We start from the raw sequence: 21205 nt of genomic DNA on the forward strand, positions 1-21205 counted from the left end.
CGTTGTATTGACCTAGTTGCCCTCTGATGACAACCTGCTCCAACTTGACTGAACTGAGTGTCTTATATGTTTCTAAATTAGCAGGTAGCCCTTCTTAAGGAGCAATGTTAAAGAGCATTAAGTCTGTATGCTGAATGAACATTGCTCGCAAATAAAAGCAGGTACAAAATCATTCAAGCGTGTTTGTATTTCAAATGTAATACTGAGTTTGAATTTATACAAACACACATTTTACAATCAATATAAGTAGTGTTGACCATGTAATTTGATTATAATTTGATTATGAAATCAATTATTGCTGATCGTTATGTCCTACATTGATGGTCCCCATTATCATATTTATATCCTCAAATGTAAGTCTCCCTAGTATCTTCTGAGTAGAATTATATATTAAGAATCCCCAATTGGAAAGCTAAATATGTTCAATTGTAAATCCTTGAAAGAGTTCAAACCCTCAACTGGGACGTCCTCACAAAATGCACAACATAATGAATACTATTTCACTACTTATGTACCCCCCCACACTTACCACCCTGTCATGAACTTGCAGGGTAGGATTGTCACACGGCCAATATAACCTTTTTGTTGTTCTACTTTTGTAGATTCCCATGCCCCCTGCCTCTTCGTGTCTTGTGGCACCTGGAAACACTTGTGTATAGGTCTTGTGGTGCCTGGAAACACTTGTGTATAGGTGCCATACAATTTTCCAATAAATTAAATAAAGAAATAATTGTAGCTCATCAGGAGAAGGCATATGTGTACCTATACATCCCATTTTGTTATAAATCATTTCAAAGAATATGTGCTCATTGTCTTTATTCTGAAATGTGTTTCTTTTTGAGAATCTAAAATTTAGAATTAGAGTTAAAGTTTTTCAGGGTACAGAGTGGCACACTGACCCTAACAGTTAGGAGCCCTGTATTCCCGCGTTAGCAGAAGATGCTTTCTTAAGGGGGCCAGTCCTCTACTTCACCTAAGCAACATGATCTTTTTCACCAATAAGAAGATCTATTTCGTTTTATTCTTGATCATTTCCTACAGCCATATTTTATAGTTCTCTGTCATTTTAATGTCAGGATTTGGTTACATCTTTCCTCATTTACATGTTTCATTGATTTCATAATGGTGCATTACTTCTAATTCTACAATGTCCCTTTCCTTTAATGATCTCTTACCGTTGGTTTGAATTCTTCACGTTGTTTCACTGAACCCAACAAGCCCACCCCCCCCATGAGGGTGGATAATTTACTAAAAGGAGAGTCATTTGTATCTTTCAGCGTCTTTGACTCTTTTCTTTTTTTGAAATGCTTGGGTGCTGTGAAAGTTTGGATAACATTTACAAAATCATTTACTCTCTCTTTACCACCTCTTTTAGTTTTTTCAGAAATATTAAGAGGAAATTACATTCATACATTCATTTATTAATGCATACGAAAAGCACAGTGGAAGTCAAAATCCATCTGTAAACGATTACCCTGCTGATCATCTTAAATCTCTGGAACCAAGGTTGGAGAACATAAAGAACTTTAGGCTACACAAGGCTATCACTTGAATCATTTCCTACAGCCATATTTTATAGTTCTCTGTCATTTTAATGTCAGGATTTGGTTACATCTTTCCTCCTTTACATGTTTCATTGATTTCATAATGGTGCATTACTTCTAATTCTGCAATGTCCTTTTCCTTTAATGATCTCTTACCGTTGGTTTGAATTCTTCACGTTGTTTCACTGAACCCAACCAGCCCACCCACCCCATGAGGGTGGATAATTTACTAAAAGGAGAGTCATTTGTATCTTTCAGCGTCTTTGACTCTTCTCTTTTTTTTCAAATGCTTGGGTGCTGTGAAAGTTTGGATAACATTTACAAAATCATTTACTCTCTCTTTACCACCTCTTTTAGTTTTTTCAGAAATATTAAGAGGAAATTACATTCATACATTCATTTATTAATGCATACGAAAAGCACAGTGGAAGTCAAAATCCATCTGTAAACAATTACCCTGCTGATCATCTTAAATCTCTGGAACCAACGTTGGAGAACATAAAGAACTTTAGGCTACACATGGCTATCACTTGAATGCATTAGGAGCGGCCCATAGGCATATTCAAATCATACTAGAACATCCGTGTATTCTGAAAACCTCTGTCAGTGACCAGAACAGGCTCATAATATAATTTAATTATAACTTGAGGACAAAGCAGCCTCTAGGAAAATGGAAATGGAAAAGAAGAACGTGGAGAGAAATTATGCATAGGAAAACCATAAATCATGTCTTTATATTGGTAGAAAACCGAAATCTATGTGTGCACAGAGATGCCATTGAAAATGTCACCTTAATTCATATCAGCATTAGAAGAGGTGTGGGTGCCCCTCTATGTAGAATCAACATGGCCAAATAACCTGTTCTATGGGTCGGCACCCACTCAGGAGGATCTGCAACCACGTGTTTGCTCACTGTACCTTTCTCTGAAGAGAGATATCCATGTGCATGTCATTCTGGTCCCACCCACCTGGTAATTCCAGTACTGAAAAGCTAGTCAACCCTCCTCTGAAGAAGTACCAACAACAACCACAGACACATGTTTAACCCTTTTTGCGGCCTCATCAGTGAAGTGAAGCTGTGCCTATATAATCACAGTGAACAAGGGGCCCACGTCTTGTTTACCCTGGGTAACTTAGGGTTAAATCTCTAGTATTGAAACATCAGAAGAGGTGTGGGTGTGGGAGTCCTATGAAGGTTGCAGTGAGCTAAAACGTGGTTGTAGACCTTCCAGAGTGGAAGAAACAGGCTATTTGACCCCTGTTCGTTTTCAATAGACAGGCTCCCACACTGTTGTTTAATTCATTTCAGTTTTGAACTTGGTATTTAGACTTGGAGAATATGGCTCTGATTCTTGTTTGCGGGCAGAGCATGTGCAACTGTGTGTAAAGGCTCACTACCCGACTCACCAATACAATTTCATAAACTATGACACATCCCAGTAGGGAATGAGACTAAGAGAAGACTTTATATAAAGTTGGCATCCAGAGAACTCTGTGGCCTCGAGAGCGCTCTGGCAAAAGATACACTTACATGGAAATATAAAGCAAAACAGCATTATCAATGACATCACTAACATAGGGTGCTACATTAGAACAGGATTGGTTACATAGCTAGACAACATATAGTGGTGTAGGCGCTGCTTCTTCCGGATAGGCTGCCCAGTTTGCGGGACGGTGAACGTCACAAGGTGCAGCTGCCTGTGTCCAGGAGGGGTGAGGGTTAGGTCACGGCGAGATAGAGTTGACACTCACTAAGCTGGCATGAGAAACTACCACTAAACATATAATAAACAACAATTATTGATATACCTTTGAGTAAATCTTGCAAACCTATACATTGCATACATATTATTACATCGTCTTTCATTGGGACTTTTATGAGGTACGTGGCTTAAGGGTCTTGTCCCCTGTGATAACCTGCGTGACGGGTGGTTCTTTACACTTCAAGGCAAGTGTGGAGTATAATGACATGTGTTAGTTTTAGGATTTAATGGGGGCACTCTGGGGAGGGCCATACAGCAGGGTCACACTTCTGGTATATCAAGAGAATACCTTAGGAGGGCCCAGGGTTAAATTGGCAGTCATTTTCCAACAGCGGGGGCAAAGAGGTATGAGCAGGTTTGTGGAGATGGATGAGCTACAGGGCATGGTTCGAGCCGGTTCAAACACAGGACAGTGATCACAGACAAGGGTGAGATGATACAGTTTGTTATTTGTTGCAATTATTCTCGGCACATTCGTGAGAAAGGGATTTGTGAAGCTTTCAGACAGTAGAAGAAAAGGTGGGGGCCATGAGCGCGCTGTGTGCAGCGCTGCAGTGGGGAGAGAACTCTCTTCATACTATCGGAGTGAGGCCTAGTCCAAAGATGGAGTCGAGGGCATACAAAATGGATGCCAAGTGTATCCCATAATAGCCCCAGTTATGCTAATGTTAGATTAGGGCAATGGAGGCGTCCCCCGCTAATGCGTGTGCAAGTGGTCCATATCATGCAGAATGTGCGAGGGGGGTACAAACGACCCCTCACTCCCACACATTCCCACCTTTTTTTACATCTAAAGAAACAAACTAATCCTTACGGTTATTTTCATTCCAATAGTACTTCTTGCATTGCCTCATCCCATGCGGGTGTCCCTTTAATTGGCATCCAAACCCTACACACACTTCGTAAACTCTGGCCTCTTCTAGCATATTCATCAGGTGTACAGGTCATATATATTTGCCCATCCCCATCCAGATCTACCCGGACCTCTCTATACCATTGTAGATCCCGTGGTTCCTTAATTGTTGTGTGATATAAGTTATCCACCCTATCCCCGGGATGACGATATACTGCCGTCATGCGGTACTTAGAGGGACCTGCCTCTCCAGTTTGGATCTGTGCATCTTTCATATTTGCTACCGTTGTCGATTTACCCATCGTTACCATCATCATCACAGTTGCCAATTGTAATTCATTCCTTTTGTGACAGACGGTTTGAGTAGTACCTAAAATGGAGATTTTTGATAAAATGTGATGCAAATTGTGCAATTTAAGGAATATGTATCCAGCAACAATGGGCAAGACTAGTAGCCGCATAGTGAACTAACCCATCAAACTGGCCTACATTGGCCAAAAAAGTTTTCCACTTTGACCCAGAAAACTGGCCCACAGTAGCATTTTGCTTTTTTGTTCAGGTATTGCCCCATTGCCCTATAATCTAGCCCAATCCTGACTGAGCCACAATACTGATCTGCAAGCTGTTCCCTAAAGTACCCCCTCAAACAGAGAATCTGCAGCACTCAAACGCCTTTTGTCAACATGTTGGACGGGATCTGTAGATAACCGCACAACCTCGCAGGATGGTCAACATGAGACTCAAACACTGTGCACAATGGGCACTGAACTTAAAGTACAGACATGCAAGACTCAGACAACGTTGACATACATTTCTCTTTAAAAGTGGTGAAAATATTCTAAAGGCCAGACCTTTCACTCTCTACTCTCCACCTATGTCTTTGGAGGATAACTCAGGGGGAACGTGCTTGTCTTGGAAATGAACCTGCACCGAGCGGCATGGTTTCAATACTGCTCCACTATGAAGCACCATATAGGTTTCCACCATTTTTTTACTGCAGTAAAAGCAAAGGCACCATGCACAGTACTCCGCCGTGCCCCTTTTATAAATGTTGAGCCAACTACAAGTCCCAGAATACAAAACATGATTTTATGGCTGAAATCAGAGCAGTTGTTGTCTATGGGTCCTACACAAAACCCACACAACCAAAACACATGCTAGATGCCATTGACTGTAGGTGAGCGTTTTCCAACGCACAAATTCCAATAAAGACGTACTCAGATTTCCCAGTCATGATGCCTCATTACGAGTGAGGTGGTAAGGGGTTAACGGCGCCAGTAAAAGTGCCAGCGCCTTTAACCCAGTACCGCCTCATTACGAGATCCCGCGAGAGGACCAGCATGCCAACAACAGGCCCGTCATTAACGATTTGTTTGGGTTTGCACATATATATGGGATAATATTTATGCGCCTTTGAATTGTTGAATATTACTCACAACAGTTTGGCATTGGACATGACACACATGTGAACCGAAATTATGGACCTGTGTTTGTTGTTTCTTTGATTTATGTTGCTTCAATGTTTTTTACTATAAATTTCAAGGATGTATAAGGAATATATTAGCCCTGATTTGAAAAAGGCGAGAGGGGCAAAACACGTGTTATCACCTAAGGGCCAATCTAACAATAAACACGTTTCTCACCTTATTGGGCGCAATGTCCTGGATCTTTTCTCTTTTTTGCACTATCGTTTATGACGGGTTCCTTCCCGGTTTACCGTCAATCCAGTGACCTGCGACCAGACCTTATTTGAATCAGTGAATTTAGGGGTCCCCTATCCCTATACCACATTGGATTTAGATACTATAAACATACAGACCTGTTTAGTCAAAAGCGTTGAATCACGAGTCGCTGATCAGACCAGCTGTACCCAAAAGCCTGGCTCACATTTGAACCCGTCATTACAGGTCCATTGTTAGCATGCTCCCCATTCCCATTGAGCCCTATGGGGGCTCAAATGGGGATGGTCCGGGTCTGTGTTCCCTGAATGGGGAAATACCAGGCCCTCCAAGGTCAGAATGGCCCGGTATTCCCCCATTCAGGGACCCAGACCCGGGTTTGGAGGCAGCCATGCCCTTGTTAAGGGCATGGCTGCCTCCAAACTCGTAATGAGGAGTATGGCCGCGGCGGTTGGCCTCATTTACAGTAGTGAGATGCATCTATATTTATCGTGGGCTATTAGGTGGCATAGCCATCTATAAGCCAACATTATTGCATTAGAGTGCAAATAGGGAGACATGGCATATGAGATGGGATACAAAGCTTCAACGTGTTGTTTGGCTATTTGCCGACCCATTGACTGCCCATGGCCATGCTAATCCATATGGCCATTCCCACCCAGTTACTACCCCTCCCTGCAAAACACCACCTCATGGGAACTCTTTGAGCTCACTTTACTCAAGCCTTACCATCATACCATGGTGCCTGTCAGTGTTTTTTTCAAACCACTCTTCTGAGAGTTAGTGGGCCTCATTACAACTTTACCAGTGCAGAATTACTGTACCATATTATGGTATACCGGCACATTTCCTCACTGGCAAAGTACAGGTTTGCTGGTGGGGTGGAGGAATTAATACTGGAAGAAATAGCCATTATTGCCGGATACAAGTATTGTGGATGCCGGTAATACCAGCAAATCCCCCATGGAGTCCTATGGGATGTCATAGAATGGGGATTTACAACTCTTAACAACACTCGTAGTCCAGTGGTAATATCACCGGACTGAGTTCTGGTAACAGTATTACCGTTTGCCAGTATCCTGGCAGAATTACCAATTACTTAATTGTAGCTGTAAACACGCTACTGGTGTAATAAAGATGTCTTAACCAGATCTGCTACTATGTGTGTCCTTCACAAAAGGTCTTTTAAAAACAAGCATTGGCAAAGCCAACAGTTTTTGTCTTGTGCATACCTATTAAGCATTTGCCAGACACTGCTATCAGATGCCCATGTAAGTGCATTTCCCATGACAATGCTTGTTGTAAATCTGTTAACAACTGAAAGTCCCAGAATGCAATCAAATGTTACGACTTATACGTAAGGAGCCTAAGTAAGATTATTTACTTCCACTAATAAAAGGCAGCATCAAACATTGTATGTGGATGTCTCCCTTTCATATAGTGTAACGTTTTTGTAGTGATGATGTTAGACTTATTATTATTCTTGAAAATATAACTTTCTTCATTAAGTGTACCTCTAGCGCCACTTCTCCTTTTCACGTTTGTGAGGATCCATCTCTCTCTTTCTTGTATGAGTGGAAAAGTCCTTACCTCATTGGGCTTGATTGATGACACGTTTTTCAATGATGGTTTTCCATTGAAAATCACTTTCATAAATCATGCTCATTGACTCTCAGAATTATTTTCTTGCAACTCACCAACACTGTACAAGTGTTTCTAGACTCTGGTTCAATCAATTTTCTGGTTCTATGTGAAGAAATCCTTTTTAACAGTCTCAAGAGAAAAAGACCGATTTACATTGACCGATTTTCTTTTGATTGGAAAACGGGCATTGTAAATGTCTTTTTCTCTTTTGACCTTTAAAATGCAGTTTTCCTTTTTTGTTATATTCAAGGGTTTTCACCCCGACCCCCTCCATTGCCCCCCCGTTGTCCCACCCCCCCACTCGCCCAAGCTAAAACACATACATACACACAACACACACACCAACACACACGCACCCACAAACCCTCATCTCTCAGCCCCCGCCCCCAACGCCCCACCCCCCAAACCAAAAAACATACATACACACACATCAACACACAGTCATCCACACACTTACCTGTTCCCTGGTCCTGTGCTTCTGCGTCCCACAGTGCCTGTCAGCCCCTGCACACACTTGTGTGCAGTAGGGGCGTGACAGTTTGATTTAGAAAGAAATCGATCTTTAAGTGAAAAGATCTTTATAAAAAGATCATTTCACTGAGGACCAATTATCTTCTCATTTCATTAGAGTATCTAAATACCACTCAGTCAGTTTGTTTGGTGTAAGGGACAAGAATGTCCAATGTTCAACATTTCATTTCAACCTGCCATTTCCTTTGTGCCTCAAAACTCAGTCTAGAACTAATATTCTCCGTGTGTTCCTCTCACTGGATCTTCCTTCATCCGTTTGGGCTATCTATCTGCCTCATATGGTGTCTGTAGGATGACTCTGTCTATGCAGTTTCTTACTTGGTTGTCTAGGTTTGCTCAGGGCTCCGGCACTATACTGCTCAACTTTCAGAACAACAACTCCCAGTGGTCAAATCTTCCTTGGTTCTCTTGGCTTGATCAGCTCACCTGTGCCTGGTTGTGGGAATGTCAGAACCACAACTCCCAGAATATACTTCTTCTCTTAGCTATCTCTTGGCATAATCCCATACTCTCTTGTTCTGCCAATCAATGGGCTACATTTCTGATTCCTGGGCCTTCTTGTGCCATCTCCCTTATGTGACCCATTCAAGGCTCTTTCTTCGTGTCACGGACTTGGTATTGCAGGTCTTCTGGCCACGACTTCTCCTCCACACTCCCAGCTCTCAAGTGGCAACTTTACTACTAGATTGTTCCTGAGCCTGTGTTTGCCTCTCCGCTTTCTCAATTAGGATAACTTTTCCAAAGTTCGTTATGGATTGTGTAACCTTGTTGGACCGCTTTCCATCTGCAGTCTACAGCTTCTAAATGCAATCTGTGTAAATATTAGCACTTCAAAACTGCTACTGCCTTCAAGAAATGGACTTCCAACATCCTCCTGTACTTGTCTTTGCTACATGTCTCCCCTCTCAACCATACTCTTACAAACTAGCACACCTCTTTTGCATCAGTCTTCTGTTTCTTTTGCCAGAGGCTCTGCTGGTGGGGGTCATATGACCATTGACATGAAAGAAATGTACATATTCTTCTGGGTTTCTTGCTGTTAACAGAGCTAGTTCATCACAATAGCAACAACTGAAGGAAAGTGCCAGAAGGCAAAGTAAAGCCAGACAACTGGCAAAGGAGGAACCTCCCATACATGGAGAAATGAATCCACCATGAGTTGGCCATCTCAGTTAGTCCATCCCAACTAATCGACCTTAGAACCTGAATATCATCTTTGGAGATTTGAGATCCAAAGGGTTGAATGTTCTGATTTGTATTTTTCATTTTCAATGTTTTTATTTTCATTTTCCTTAATTATTTGTTTTATTTTTGTTATTTGACTATTGTAAATTGTGATGATTTCTTTATCGGTTGGCCTCTTTTCACTTTATGTTGAGATCATCCATTTCAAAGTGGCGTTGATGTAAGTAATTACTTTTTGTATATATATTTTTAACAATTAGATTACTTCATACATATGTTCTAGCGAATAACTTTATTAAATACATGTTTCTATTTATTTTCTATTTTGCTAGGGGAATAGAGACAAAGTAAGACCTCTAATAGCAATCAGAGCAACATTTGCTCTGTTTGAACATACAGTCAGAGCTAAATCCATACAGTGTATATCCATTGGAATAACTGGTCATGTCTCGTGACTAGGGCTAGGCAAAAATGTCAGATTCCATTCTGCCAGCCGCAGATGCGAAATCTGTCCAATTTCAATCCGCTTTGCCACAATCCACTGTTCCACCATTCTCATGCATCGAAAAGAGCAGTGCAAAGTTTCTCGTTTTGCTGTACGAACCCAGCACAAATTGAAAATAGCCACACAAAATTTCTCGTGCTGTTGCATGAACCCAGCACAAATAGAAAAGAGCCACCCGAAGTATCTGATGCTGCTGCACAAACCTAAATCAAAAAGAGAGGCCCAAAGTTGTTTTGGTCTCTGGGTGAACTTTGTACGAGTTAGAGAAAAAACGTGCACAAACTTTTACGTGCCACGGCGTGAAACTTTCATGGATCAAAAAAGACCCACACAAGGTTTCTCATGCCGCTGCATAAACCTAGCATGGATCTACAACTGTGTGCAAAGTTTCTCGTACTGCATCGCAAATCTAGTATGGATAAAAAAAGCCTTCGCAATGATTCTTGTGTCGCTGCGTGAAACTAGCACGGATCAGGGAAAACCATGCAAAGTTTCTTGTGTCACTGTGCAAAACTAACAGAGTTTGGAAAAGAATCACACAAAGTTTCTGGTGTCGCTGCATGATTCTAGTATGGATTGAGAAACTGCGCACAATTTCTCATGGTACTGCACAGAACTAACACAGTTCGGAAAAAGACCTTCGCAAAGTTTCTCGTCTCGCTGCACCAAACCAACATGGAAATGAAACACCCTGCACCAGGCGAAACTGCACAAAACCGGGTGGAACTGTAATACTTTTTTGTGGAACAGGCAGAAGTATATTCCAGTGCAAATGCTGTACTTTTCCCTTTTTCTGTGGACAGTTCTTCCACCCCTACCCCTGACCACTACTGAAGTAAAGTCATGGTAGAACATTGTAGTCCTACTTTAATATCAGTGACCTTTCCCATATCAGTATTTTTTAAATCTGGTCACCACCCTAAGATACCTTCAGTTTCCACACCAGCTGCTACCCAGGACAAAGGATTGTGACATACATAGAAACCGGATGTCTGTCTGTCTGTCTGTATACTTGCACATGTGAAGTAGTCTCTTACATGCGCTGAACCCACGGCTGCCAGCTTTCGCTTCGTTATCTGCACATTGAAGTGCATACAAATGCAATTAAAGCGAGCCCCTAAATACGTTATTGGGGCACATGCAATGACCGCAACATGCATCTGAGCAGATGATGATTGGTTATTTATAACGCACTTAATACCCGGCGGTTTCTAAGCATGGATCCTGGGTTTGAACCTGTGTTGCTCTGCGTCGTCTTGCTTCCAAGGCGAGCGTGTTGCCCCTGAACTAACCTCCCAAGATACACATACACGCCGAATCAGAGGACTCAACGGCTAATTGATATGCTGTGCTTTATGTCAATTAAAAGGTCCACACTCCAGAGTGATAAACTTGCTTCAACTAATAAGTTGGTGGCAAGTGCAGGAACGGCACATCAGAGGAAGCTCACGCCCGGGGAATACAGATGAAAGACAAGTCTGTCCAAGAGGAGGCAGCGGAATGAAACTTTCAAGCTAGCACTTTGGGGCACAATGCGCTGGAGCAATTCTAGGGAACGACCACTCCACCCCCCTGCCTGCAGCACCACAAAAACAGAGTTCAATTCAAACAAATTGGCATTGATGTGAAAGGTAGACTATGGTGAATGCATTCACAGCTGCATTGCTTTTGCATTCGAGAGCACATTTGACTGGATATCATAGTTACTGTACGAAAAGAATCCCCATGCAGAAAACGGGTCAGTGTGAGAAGAAGTTGCCAGCGCAGGGGAGCAAACAAGCATATAGTAGCGCACACAATGATGCTCACTTTCTATATTGTGTAAATGGGGGTGCCAGCATGTGCATGCATGTGCTCTGCAGTACTTTATGTGTGGTTTTCCAAGTTTCCACTCCTAGCTAGTGAAAAAGGTGGGTCTACCTCCTGCCAGGTATGCGTGGCAGGAGGCAGGGTTTTGATAGATTTGTAAAAGATCCGGGGCTACGCTACTGTCGATACTGTCGGGACTTGGAGTTCTTGCTAAAAACTGGCAGATCCATACGAATCTTGCTTCAGAATGATATGCATTTAGGCATTCCTTTTTGGCAGGTAGAGCCGATGGGAGTAGGTGGGAATGTACATTTTGTTCTGTGCCCCTGCTCCACCTGACAACAATTACAAAATCAACATAACAGACTATGCAAATATTTTTCACACATTCTGGCACCTATTTTACCTCTCCAAAGTATTGGAAAATGATCACAACAAAGGTGTAACAAATCGGTTATTTTACATAGTAGGAAGTCATCGTGGGATGACGAGCGCATTAGTTACCTTCAGGGGACTAGTTGGCGACAGGTAACGGCTGGAGACAGGCTCGGTTAGGTCTCATCAACTACTACTGATCCAGCAATATGACCAAGCAATATGGCCAAGCTCTTTGCCACAGAGGATTGTCAAACTGTCAGTCTGGTATAGACGGTAGACAGTGTGAGCAGAAGTTACAAAATGGGAAATCTGAGGCAGAAGGGCTTCAAATGATGTCCAATATATGGCCCATTTACAGGCCGCAATCCAGACAATTTCTGTAGAATAACTAATTGTAATCGATCTAGAGGATATTCACAACCCACATAAAGGGTTATACTAATTCACCGAGAATAATTGGCTAGACACTGGGCCTCATTACTGGTCTGCTGGCCCGGAAAAAAGGGTGCCGGTAGCAACGTACCGGCACCCTTTCCAGAGCGGCAGACTACAACTGTGCATGCCGGGACCGCTGCGCACGGCAGGTCTGACCTGCCATGAACAATGACCCCGGTAGGCACAGTTGTCACGAAAGTACTGGCACGTTAATAACGTTAATAATGGGCACTAACATTTTCTGTCGCCTGATATCTTGGGCGGCCGGGACTTGTAATGGCACTGGGATCTCAGGCGGCGGAAACAGTGTTAAGGACCCAGCGGCAACCCGCCAGTAGCACCAGCGAGTTACTGGCAGACTTGGAATGAGGCCTGATGTTTTAAAATAGAGCATATACAAAAAAAGGCTTCTTCACAAGTTGGGTGGTAATTTGGTGGAAAATCTGCTGAATTACAACCAACCTCGCTTACTGTTACCGCCACTTGGTCCAGTGGGTGTACCGTGGGATCACAAAGGGTGGTATGGTACGGTTAATCCCCATTTTTGGAGTCTGTATGACTCATTGATGTTTTGGCATAATTCCAATGAGATTAGACCTTAGAGTGGCAGATTTTTCTCCAGCATGGTGCTGGAGGGAAATCCTCCACTTTGAGGTCAAACCTATAGTTCGGTGGTGCAGTAATAACGGCAATAATTCTGTTACTGTAAAAAAAAAAACATCATTATTTTCCTCACCGCCAAACTCATGAGACGCAATGTTCTTTATTTTATGTCCACCACTTGTCAATTATTCGATTGGTAAGTATACTTCTTGAAGGTTTTCAATGTTACATGCATTGCTTTCAAACATGAAGCAACTTAGATCACCAAGTGCCAGTGTTCCTGAAGGATCCGGGTCCCTCTGGGGATTCTTTCACTTATTTCCTATTTTAAATAAAAAATATTATAACTTTTTAAAAAAAAGAATAATTGATGTTGTTATCTAAAATGGCACTACTTAGTCATGCAGAGAAGCTGTAATCCGTTTCATTGTTAGACTAAATGTATGATTGCTTGATGATTTTCTCTTTTATTTTCTATTTACAGAAATGGAATGTGAGCCAGACAAAGATTCGGATCATATCCACAGTCATATTCATTCTTTTTGGCTGTGTGCTGTTTGTCGCCATTCCTTCAGTCATCTTCAAGCACATAGAAGGCTGGAACACCCTGGATGCCATCTATTTTGTGGTCATCACTTTAACAACCATTGGATTTGGGGACTATGTGGCAGGTAAGAACTTGCTTTCAATTGAGACAGCTGAAAAAGCTGCTCATATTGTGAGATAAGGGACCCCATAGAAAAACACGATAGCTGTTCATGTTGATCCAGTCCAAATCCTGAATAGTGTGTACAGATGCCTGTGACATAGTGTGTGTGTGGGTCTTCCTCTATCAGCTACAGTGTTGCAGAATGAACATTCTGGGCCTAATTCTGAAAGATGTTCACAGGAAAGAAATCAGGAGATGTTTTCCATCATCTCACTTTCGCACTTGCGGACACATACTGAGATGCTCACGTGCAAATATGTTTTAATCAAATGTTCATGTTGGCATCTCAACAATGCTCTAGGTGTATCCAGATGTGTCCCGGTTTTAGGCTTGGAGAATCAGGTATAAGGTAGCAGGTATAAATCAAAAATGTTCACAGGCGTCTCCTCATTTGCTCGAGTGCAAATCTATGAGTATCAATCCCTTTTCGTCTGCAGCAGCCATGACATGCCACACATTTGGCTGCTATGAGAGAATGCATAGGCAGTAGCTTGCTTTCTCAGACATTTTAAATCTAATATATAGGACCTCATTTACAAACAAGGCCTTAGTCTGCTCCAACATCTTTGCACAAGAAAGAACATTGCACGGACGAAAAGAATAGCGTGGGGTGCCGATTCATGGAATCAAAAGCACAAATACACCTGCTGCTCAAAGAAAAACGAGTTGTGCATGGAACGCCCCGAATAAGCCCCCATTACAAAAAAGAAACCCAAAGTTGGTCCCCGACGCTTGGCCATAGGGTTGGACATTTGCAGCCTAAACACCACCGTCCATGCATAATCATTGGGAAGAAAGAAAGCAGGAAGAGTACACAAGATCAAACAAGGGGTAGGAAAAGAGGCATACAGAATCACTACAACCGCATGGTGAGAACATAGCTGCGGCAATGTACACTCAGCCTTTCATCCTTTCATCCTTCTGGGGTCAATAAATAGATCACCACTCTGTGGGATAATAATGTAATATGTTATTTCAGCGCTCTGAGGCCCAAGGATGTGTAGCACCATATAAGACATTATTATTATTATTATTATTATTGAACACAGTTGTTGCAGCTGGAAGATGCACATCTCCGGTTGGAAACCTCTCACAGAAACACAGGAACGGATGGGTACAGTTATTGCAAAGGGCAAGGCCGCCCTCCGCGCAAAATCATAAACCAGCTGTAGGAACACAGAAACATATTGTTTGGTGTGTAATCAATTAGCAGGTTGCTATATGTTTTATGTTTAGACAAGAACGTGCTGTGCAAAGCCAAGCAACAAGGCAGACACACTTGAAAACACTAAAAAAATATCAATTACGTGAGCAAACCCAGATTGCGTACAGAACGGCTAAACAACATATACAATTCTAAATAGCTACAGGGGCCGTGACAGGCACAAAATCTAGGATTCCTTAAATCCCATGCTCAACGTACTTGAAACCTACATTACTCTATTTAATATGAAATCCTCTTCATCGTCAGCACTCTGACTATGTAGGCCAATTCCCCTACATTCATTTAACGTTATCACCCTGGGTGGGGGAGCCAGACAATCAGGTGGCGAGGAACGCAGGCTGACACTACCAGTGAAAGCTGACGTTCCAAGCCGCCTAATGGCTGGCTCTCCCGCCCGCCCTCTTCCCCGCCAACCCTGTTTTTTTTTTTGTTCCTCCTCCTCCCCCCACATCCCACTTACCTGATTGTGGCATTGGGGATCCGCCGCCACATCTCCTTTCCCCGTGTAGCTGCCATGGAAATGGAAGAGGGGCTCTGTATGGCGCCTCTCCTTCCAATTCCCTGGCGGCCATGTTCACATAGTATTTTCTATATGATAACGGGATGCCAGGAGAAGTTCCGTCCACGGAGAGAAATAACTTTTTTTTTACAAAACATTTAGCACCTGTGTAGCGCCCTACACGGGTGCTAATGGCGATATGCTCCTCCGCGGGTGGGGTGGGCCCACCCTGTGGGTAACTGCCCGCCAGCCTTGTTAAGGGACCCTCACTTCGCTTGGGCCCTTAACTTAGCCAGCGGGCCGTTACCCACAGGGTGAGCACACCACCTTGGGGCATATTGCTTCAGTATTACCAGGTCTAGTTGCAGCTTTTCAAAGGCATTACAAAGGCAAAAACACTCTGGACACATCTCTGACTTGGTATCTGGACAAGTTCTATTGTCGTTACACCTTTTTCATCTGCCTCTCCTTAACTGGCCTTTGCACAAGTTCTCTTTAAGTTTTTGTTGGCCCTCAAGTCACTGTGACGAGTGGAGAGTACATGTTCCTCATTGAAGTCGCGTGTGCCCATAAGCTGCCGTCTCCATTTCTTGGGTGGGGCCCAGTCGTTCACACCCTTGCAGAACCACTGCTCTTCAATGGCAGTAGATCCAGGCATTGATCCCTTTGCCCCAGATGGGACATGTGTTTCGCCACCATTCATTGTGGTATTTATTGCAATCACCCACTCAGGCACAGGAGAGGTACCATGATCGCCCTGAAAGACACTGGCATGCACTATGGCTCTCATGCCATGTTTGGGTAGTTCAACGGTCCCACCTGTCACTGGCACATACACCGCTGGTTTCACCATTGTGTCAGGGAGTGCATTACACATCCCCTCTACAGTTCTTCCTGTGGCTGGAACTGTCTTAACACCAGTATACCTAGCGGGGGCCCTTTGGAGCTTCCATGGCCACTCACTGGCATCTGGAACCATGATTGGATCATGCAGCTTGCCCTCTGGCCCAAACTCTTGTCATTCCAACTTAGAACAATCACATGCCGGGGCTTCCATGCACTCAGGATCTATCACCACACACCAAGGTCTTTGCTGGCGCTGCTCCCTATGTGGGGCCCTTCAATGTAGATGCCTGTTCTGCACCAGGCACCTCCCAAACAGCTTCACAAGCCCTTTAGTGGGGGTAGGGTCTGCAATCCCCCTCCGCACCCTACAGTCATTGGCAGTAGAGGGTTCCATAGGTGAAGACAGACTGAAATTCTTTTTATGGGGCAGCCCTTGTTATTCATAGTCTTCTCCCCTTCAACAGCAAAACACAGTTTTGTAAAGGTCATCATCAAATGTTGCAGTCAAGGTGAGAGCAGTTCCAGCAGAAGCAGGAAAGAGACTCACATAAGTTGTAGGAAGAATGTATTTACTTAAGCAAGTCCAATGTACAGTCTGCAGTATAGGGCAAATGACCACTAGGACACTAGTCCAACTGGTCACCCTCTCCCAGGGCCACTGTCACCCTTACTTGAATGCCAAAATTGCACATTGACTATGATGGCATCAGAGAGTGGCATCGCCACATACCAGCATTCTACACACAGTTAGAAATAGAAATCAAGGTAGTTATCAGGAATGAATGAACTTTGAAAAACATTTGAGGTTGGGGCCAATGAAGGGGCTAAGGAATTGAATAGATGTGCCATCCTGCACAGTGTCCAAACTAGAGACACCGGAGAACCCTAGGAGAGGATCCAACACAAATGTGAGTGTTCTGGGGTTTCCCCAGAATATCCCAACTGAGGAGCTGATTTTCACACTTGTGACCCCCCTGTATGTTGTGCCTGGGTCTTAAACAGAGCGGACATCCCCATGCATTAGTGTGACTCTTGATTGCCACTGATGGGTCATTAGGAAGGAGATGCGAGGAAGGGGACAGACATGTCAGCAATTACACCCCCAGAATTGAGGCATGAGATCATTAAGGCAGCAATCAAAAAGGGAGTGTTTCTTCTCTGGACTGCTCATTTATTGATGTATCCTAACTTGACCAACAAAACCCTAGTGAGAAAAGTTCAATTATTGAGATAAAAAAAGAGTTTTTAAGTATGGGTGGTCCAGCCATCTTCATGCTTCCCATTGCTCCTTTGGGTTGGTCACAAAGAGCAGGCATTTCATTTTATACAGGAGGAGGCTGCCAGGCCCTTTGTTGAGGAATTAAGGGGGAGGGCACATGAGCTTGTATGTTCAGTTGTGGGGATTGTGTCTCTCCTGGAGGGAGGTGTGGTAGGAACTATGGGTACATGATGTAGCCTGAGTGGTTTGTTGGTTATTTATGAGTGCCCTTCTATCCTTTTGCTTCTCCCCTGTACCTCCGGGCCCTTAAGGGCAGCTGGGTTTTCCCTCTGAGTTGCAGTGATTACAAATAAATACTATAGTCAGGAAGAGTAATTAGCAATGGGATAACTCCATATGAGTGTCTACCAGATCCCCGATTGCCCCTATTGATAAATGTGTCACAGATGCACTATGGTGCAGCAACATCCTGAAGGCACTTCTAGATAAAATAGCCCGTTTACAATCTAAAATCAAAGCAAAAAAAGACCTATTACTCACTGACCCTGATCACAAACAACTTCCTAACAAGTCACCTACCTTTGAGCCAACCTGTAAACCATTTAGTTTCTCACCCCTCTCAATTTGGGAAGTAGAAAACATCATTAGGAAACTTAAACCATTGAATTGCCAAGGCGACGCTTGTCCTGCTCCGATTATCAAAGCAGCAGCTCATGAACTGGCACCATTCATTACTAACCTTATCAACGCCTCCTTCAAAACGGGAGTAGTGCCTGATAACTTAAAAGATGCCTGGGTCATCCCAATAATCAAAAAACCCACTCTTGACCCAGCCAACCCGTCTAACTATAGGCTGATAACAACTGTACCCTTCTTACTAAAGATACTAGATAGAGCAGCCTACCTGCAAATACAGGCTTATCTAGAAACAAACAATCTTCTGGGACTAAGGCAATCCGGCTTCTGACCTAGACATGGCACGGAAACTGCCCTAATAGATCTCACTACTCAGATTAAAATTTTAAAATACAATGGCAAACTAGCACTGCTCTTATTGCTTGATCTGTCAGCAGCTTTAGACTTGGTCAACCACCAAACGCTTTGCCACCACCTGAAATTTGCAGCTCACTTTTCCGACGCAGCCACTGCCTGGATCAGCTCCTTCTTGGCTAACAAAAACATGAGGGTCTTTTCTCCTACTGACTCGGCTGAACCCTCACCAGTCCCGTGGGGTGTCCCGCAAGGCTCTTGCGTGTCCCCAACGCTCTATAATGTATTTACAAAGCCCCTTTTCGATATCCTTGACTATCTGGGTGTCACATATACTAATTATGCGGATGACACCCAGATACTCATTCCTATCTCTGGTGACTATGAAACTGACAGCTAAACCCTCAATGAAGTATACGCAGTAATACAAGCGTGGATGGCACACCATGGACTTTGTCTCAATGACGAAAAAACTGAGTTGATTATCCTTGGTACTCACGCTAAACTAAAAAAACTAAATACTGCTTTCAAATCGTTCACTATTGATAGTAACCCCATCCCTGTCTCTAATAATACTGAAACCCTTGGTATCTACCTCAATGCCACATTATCCTTCACCAAACAAACCAATGCAGTGGCGTCTTCAGCCGCCTACACATGTAAACTTATTACCGCATGTAGGCCGTCTATCTCCACTCCCAACTGCATTACTCTTGCTAGAACGTTAGTCTTGTCCAAAGTAGATTATTGTAATGCCCTCTACTTAGGCACTTGCTGCAAAAATATTCACAAACTACAAGTAACTCAAAATAACACCATTAGGGCAGCCATCAACATCCCTAAGAAGTCGCATATCTCTGAGACTAGACGTAATCTGCATTGGCTCCCAATAGAGCACAGAATATCCCTCAAAGTTCTTGCCCTTACCCACAAAGTCAGGGCTAACCTCGCACCATCCTACATCTCTAACCAACTTACCCCACACACATCTACAAGACCAGCTCAAGTTAACACTATGTCTATACCAAGATTCAAACTCCATAACTCGGGAGGAGTTAGTTTCCATGTACAAGCCTCAAAGCTATGGAACACACTACCTGTTCCAATCAGGTCTGTAACCTCCTTCAACCTATTTAAACGCAACACCAAACGTTGGCTTCATGACCTGGACACATTGACAGTTTAACATCCTAGAGCTTAGATTTACTGCCTACCCACTGTACATATTGGGGGTCATTACGACCCAGGCGCTAATTGCGCCAACTTTACCACCATGGTGTAAACTATGTTTACACCATGGTGGATGGCGGATTTACCGCCCCATTCCAAGGTGAGTGGGGCGGTAAATCCCCATTTCCCATTTTCCCTTCCCCATTCCCATTTTTGCCCCATAGGGCATAATGGGAGTGGGGAAGGCGCTAATTACGCCACCGTAAATTACGGTGGCGTAATTAGCATCATGGCAGGTTAGCGCCATGGATTTTAACGGCTGCTAAAAGCAGCCGTTAAAATCAGAATCAGGCGTTAAGGGTTAACGACGGCGTTAACCCTTAACGCCTGGGTCGTAATGAGGCCCATTGTAAATAATATTACTGTCTCACCTTCGGCCCACCGCCTTAATTGCAACATATATGCTTGTACCTGTAATACCAATGTATGTATTTATTTGTAACCGCATCTATTGTAACTGTTGCCTACTGCTTGCTAATGTAACTGTACTCTTATGTAACATGATCAAAAAACTTACGCGCCCGTATGCCCCTGGGCCTGGTTGCGCTTTATGAATAAACCAAATACAAATACAGAGTTTAACTTTATGGGGCTAATGTTGATTATTATTGTTCAACTGTTTCAGTGTGCAATGTTGTGTGTGCCAAAGACTCGGACTTAAATCAAACACTTTTTAAAACGCATGTGGAACGTAAGGGCAAGGTGCTCCCTGCACAAAACGACCCTGACTTTCAGGGCACTTGTGCGATCGGTAAGAGTCTTGCTGCAACATCATGCGAGTTTTAGTCTGCCCTTCTATCCACACCTGTCAGTTAAGCACCCAACACATATTTACACAGTGACACCCAGTATCCCACCCAGGTGGGTGATGGGTGAGTTTGTATTGACAGTGAGGACTATTTAAAAATGTTCTTTGTATACCGTTTCCTTTGTCTCAGAGGTGTGTAAAAAATAAGCACACCTGAGGGGGCAGATAAATGCAGACAGAGATCTAATATGGCCTTTTTGATTCACTTTCTACTGTGTCTGATCTCGTTCATGGTATAGCATATAGAAGAGAAACACACAGGGACTGCCATATCCCTTAACTGTATCATATGGAAATAAAGGATGCACCTACAGACGTGGCCTCCAATCCTTTGACACAGGACCTCCCAGACAATAGCTGGAATGAATGTGCCAGCCCAAAGATATGTACACGTGCATGACCACTGTTGTGACCTATTCACCTCACAAGGGGGCCAAAATGTGATGATCCATAATAACCTCTATAGATAAAGTAATAGGCAAGTTATTGACAACTTGAAACAGTTTATAGCCTGGTTTTGTCACTGAATAATTGTTTGCATGGTAAACTAAACAGGGCTGAACTCATCGTAATTCAACCCACTGAATAGTCAAATGCAATTATCAATTCACAACAAACATGTGTGATAAAACTATGGCCCTCATTATGCAGTTGGCAGTGATCCGGTGTTAAATCCATGGAATTAGCACTAAACTCATATATTGTTACCGCCACTCTGTGCCTTGCATTATAACAGGATTACTAGTGGTG

The 21205-nt window shown here is 43.3% G+C and overlaps 1 protein-coding gene across 1 annotated transcript in view; it reads left to right on the forward strand.

Moving 5' to 3' along the window:
• KCNK2 (potassium two pore domain channel subfamily K member 2) overlaps nt 1–21205 on the forward strand; it is an 845778-nt gene that overhangs the window by 763586 nt on the left and 60987 nt on the right. Inside the window, exon 5 of the mRNA XM_069608568.1 lies at nt 13414–13600. Within this exon, the coding sequence (XP_069464669.1) occupies nt 13414–13600 (187 nt within the window). The remainder of the gene's footprint in view (nt 1–13413; nt 13601–21205) is intronic.

This window comes from Ambystoma mexicanum, chromosome 4q, assembly GCF_040938575.1.
Source record: "Ambystoma mexicanum isolate Mex_15411 chromosome 4q, UKY_AmexF1_1, whole genome shotgun sequence".
NCBI lineage: Eukaryota > Metazoa > Chordata > Amphibia > Caudata > Ambystomatidae > Ambystoma > Ambystoma mexicanum.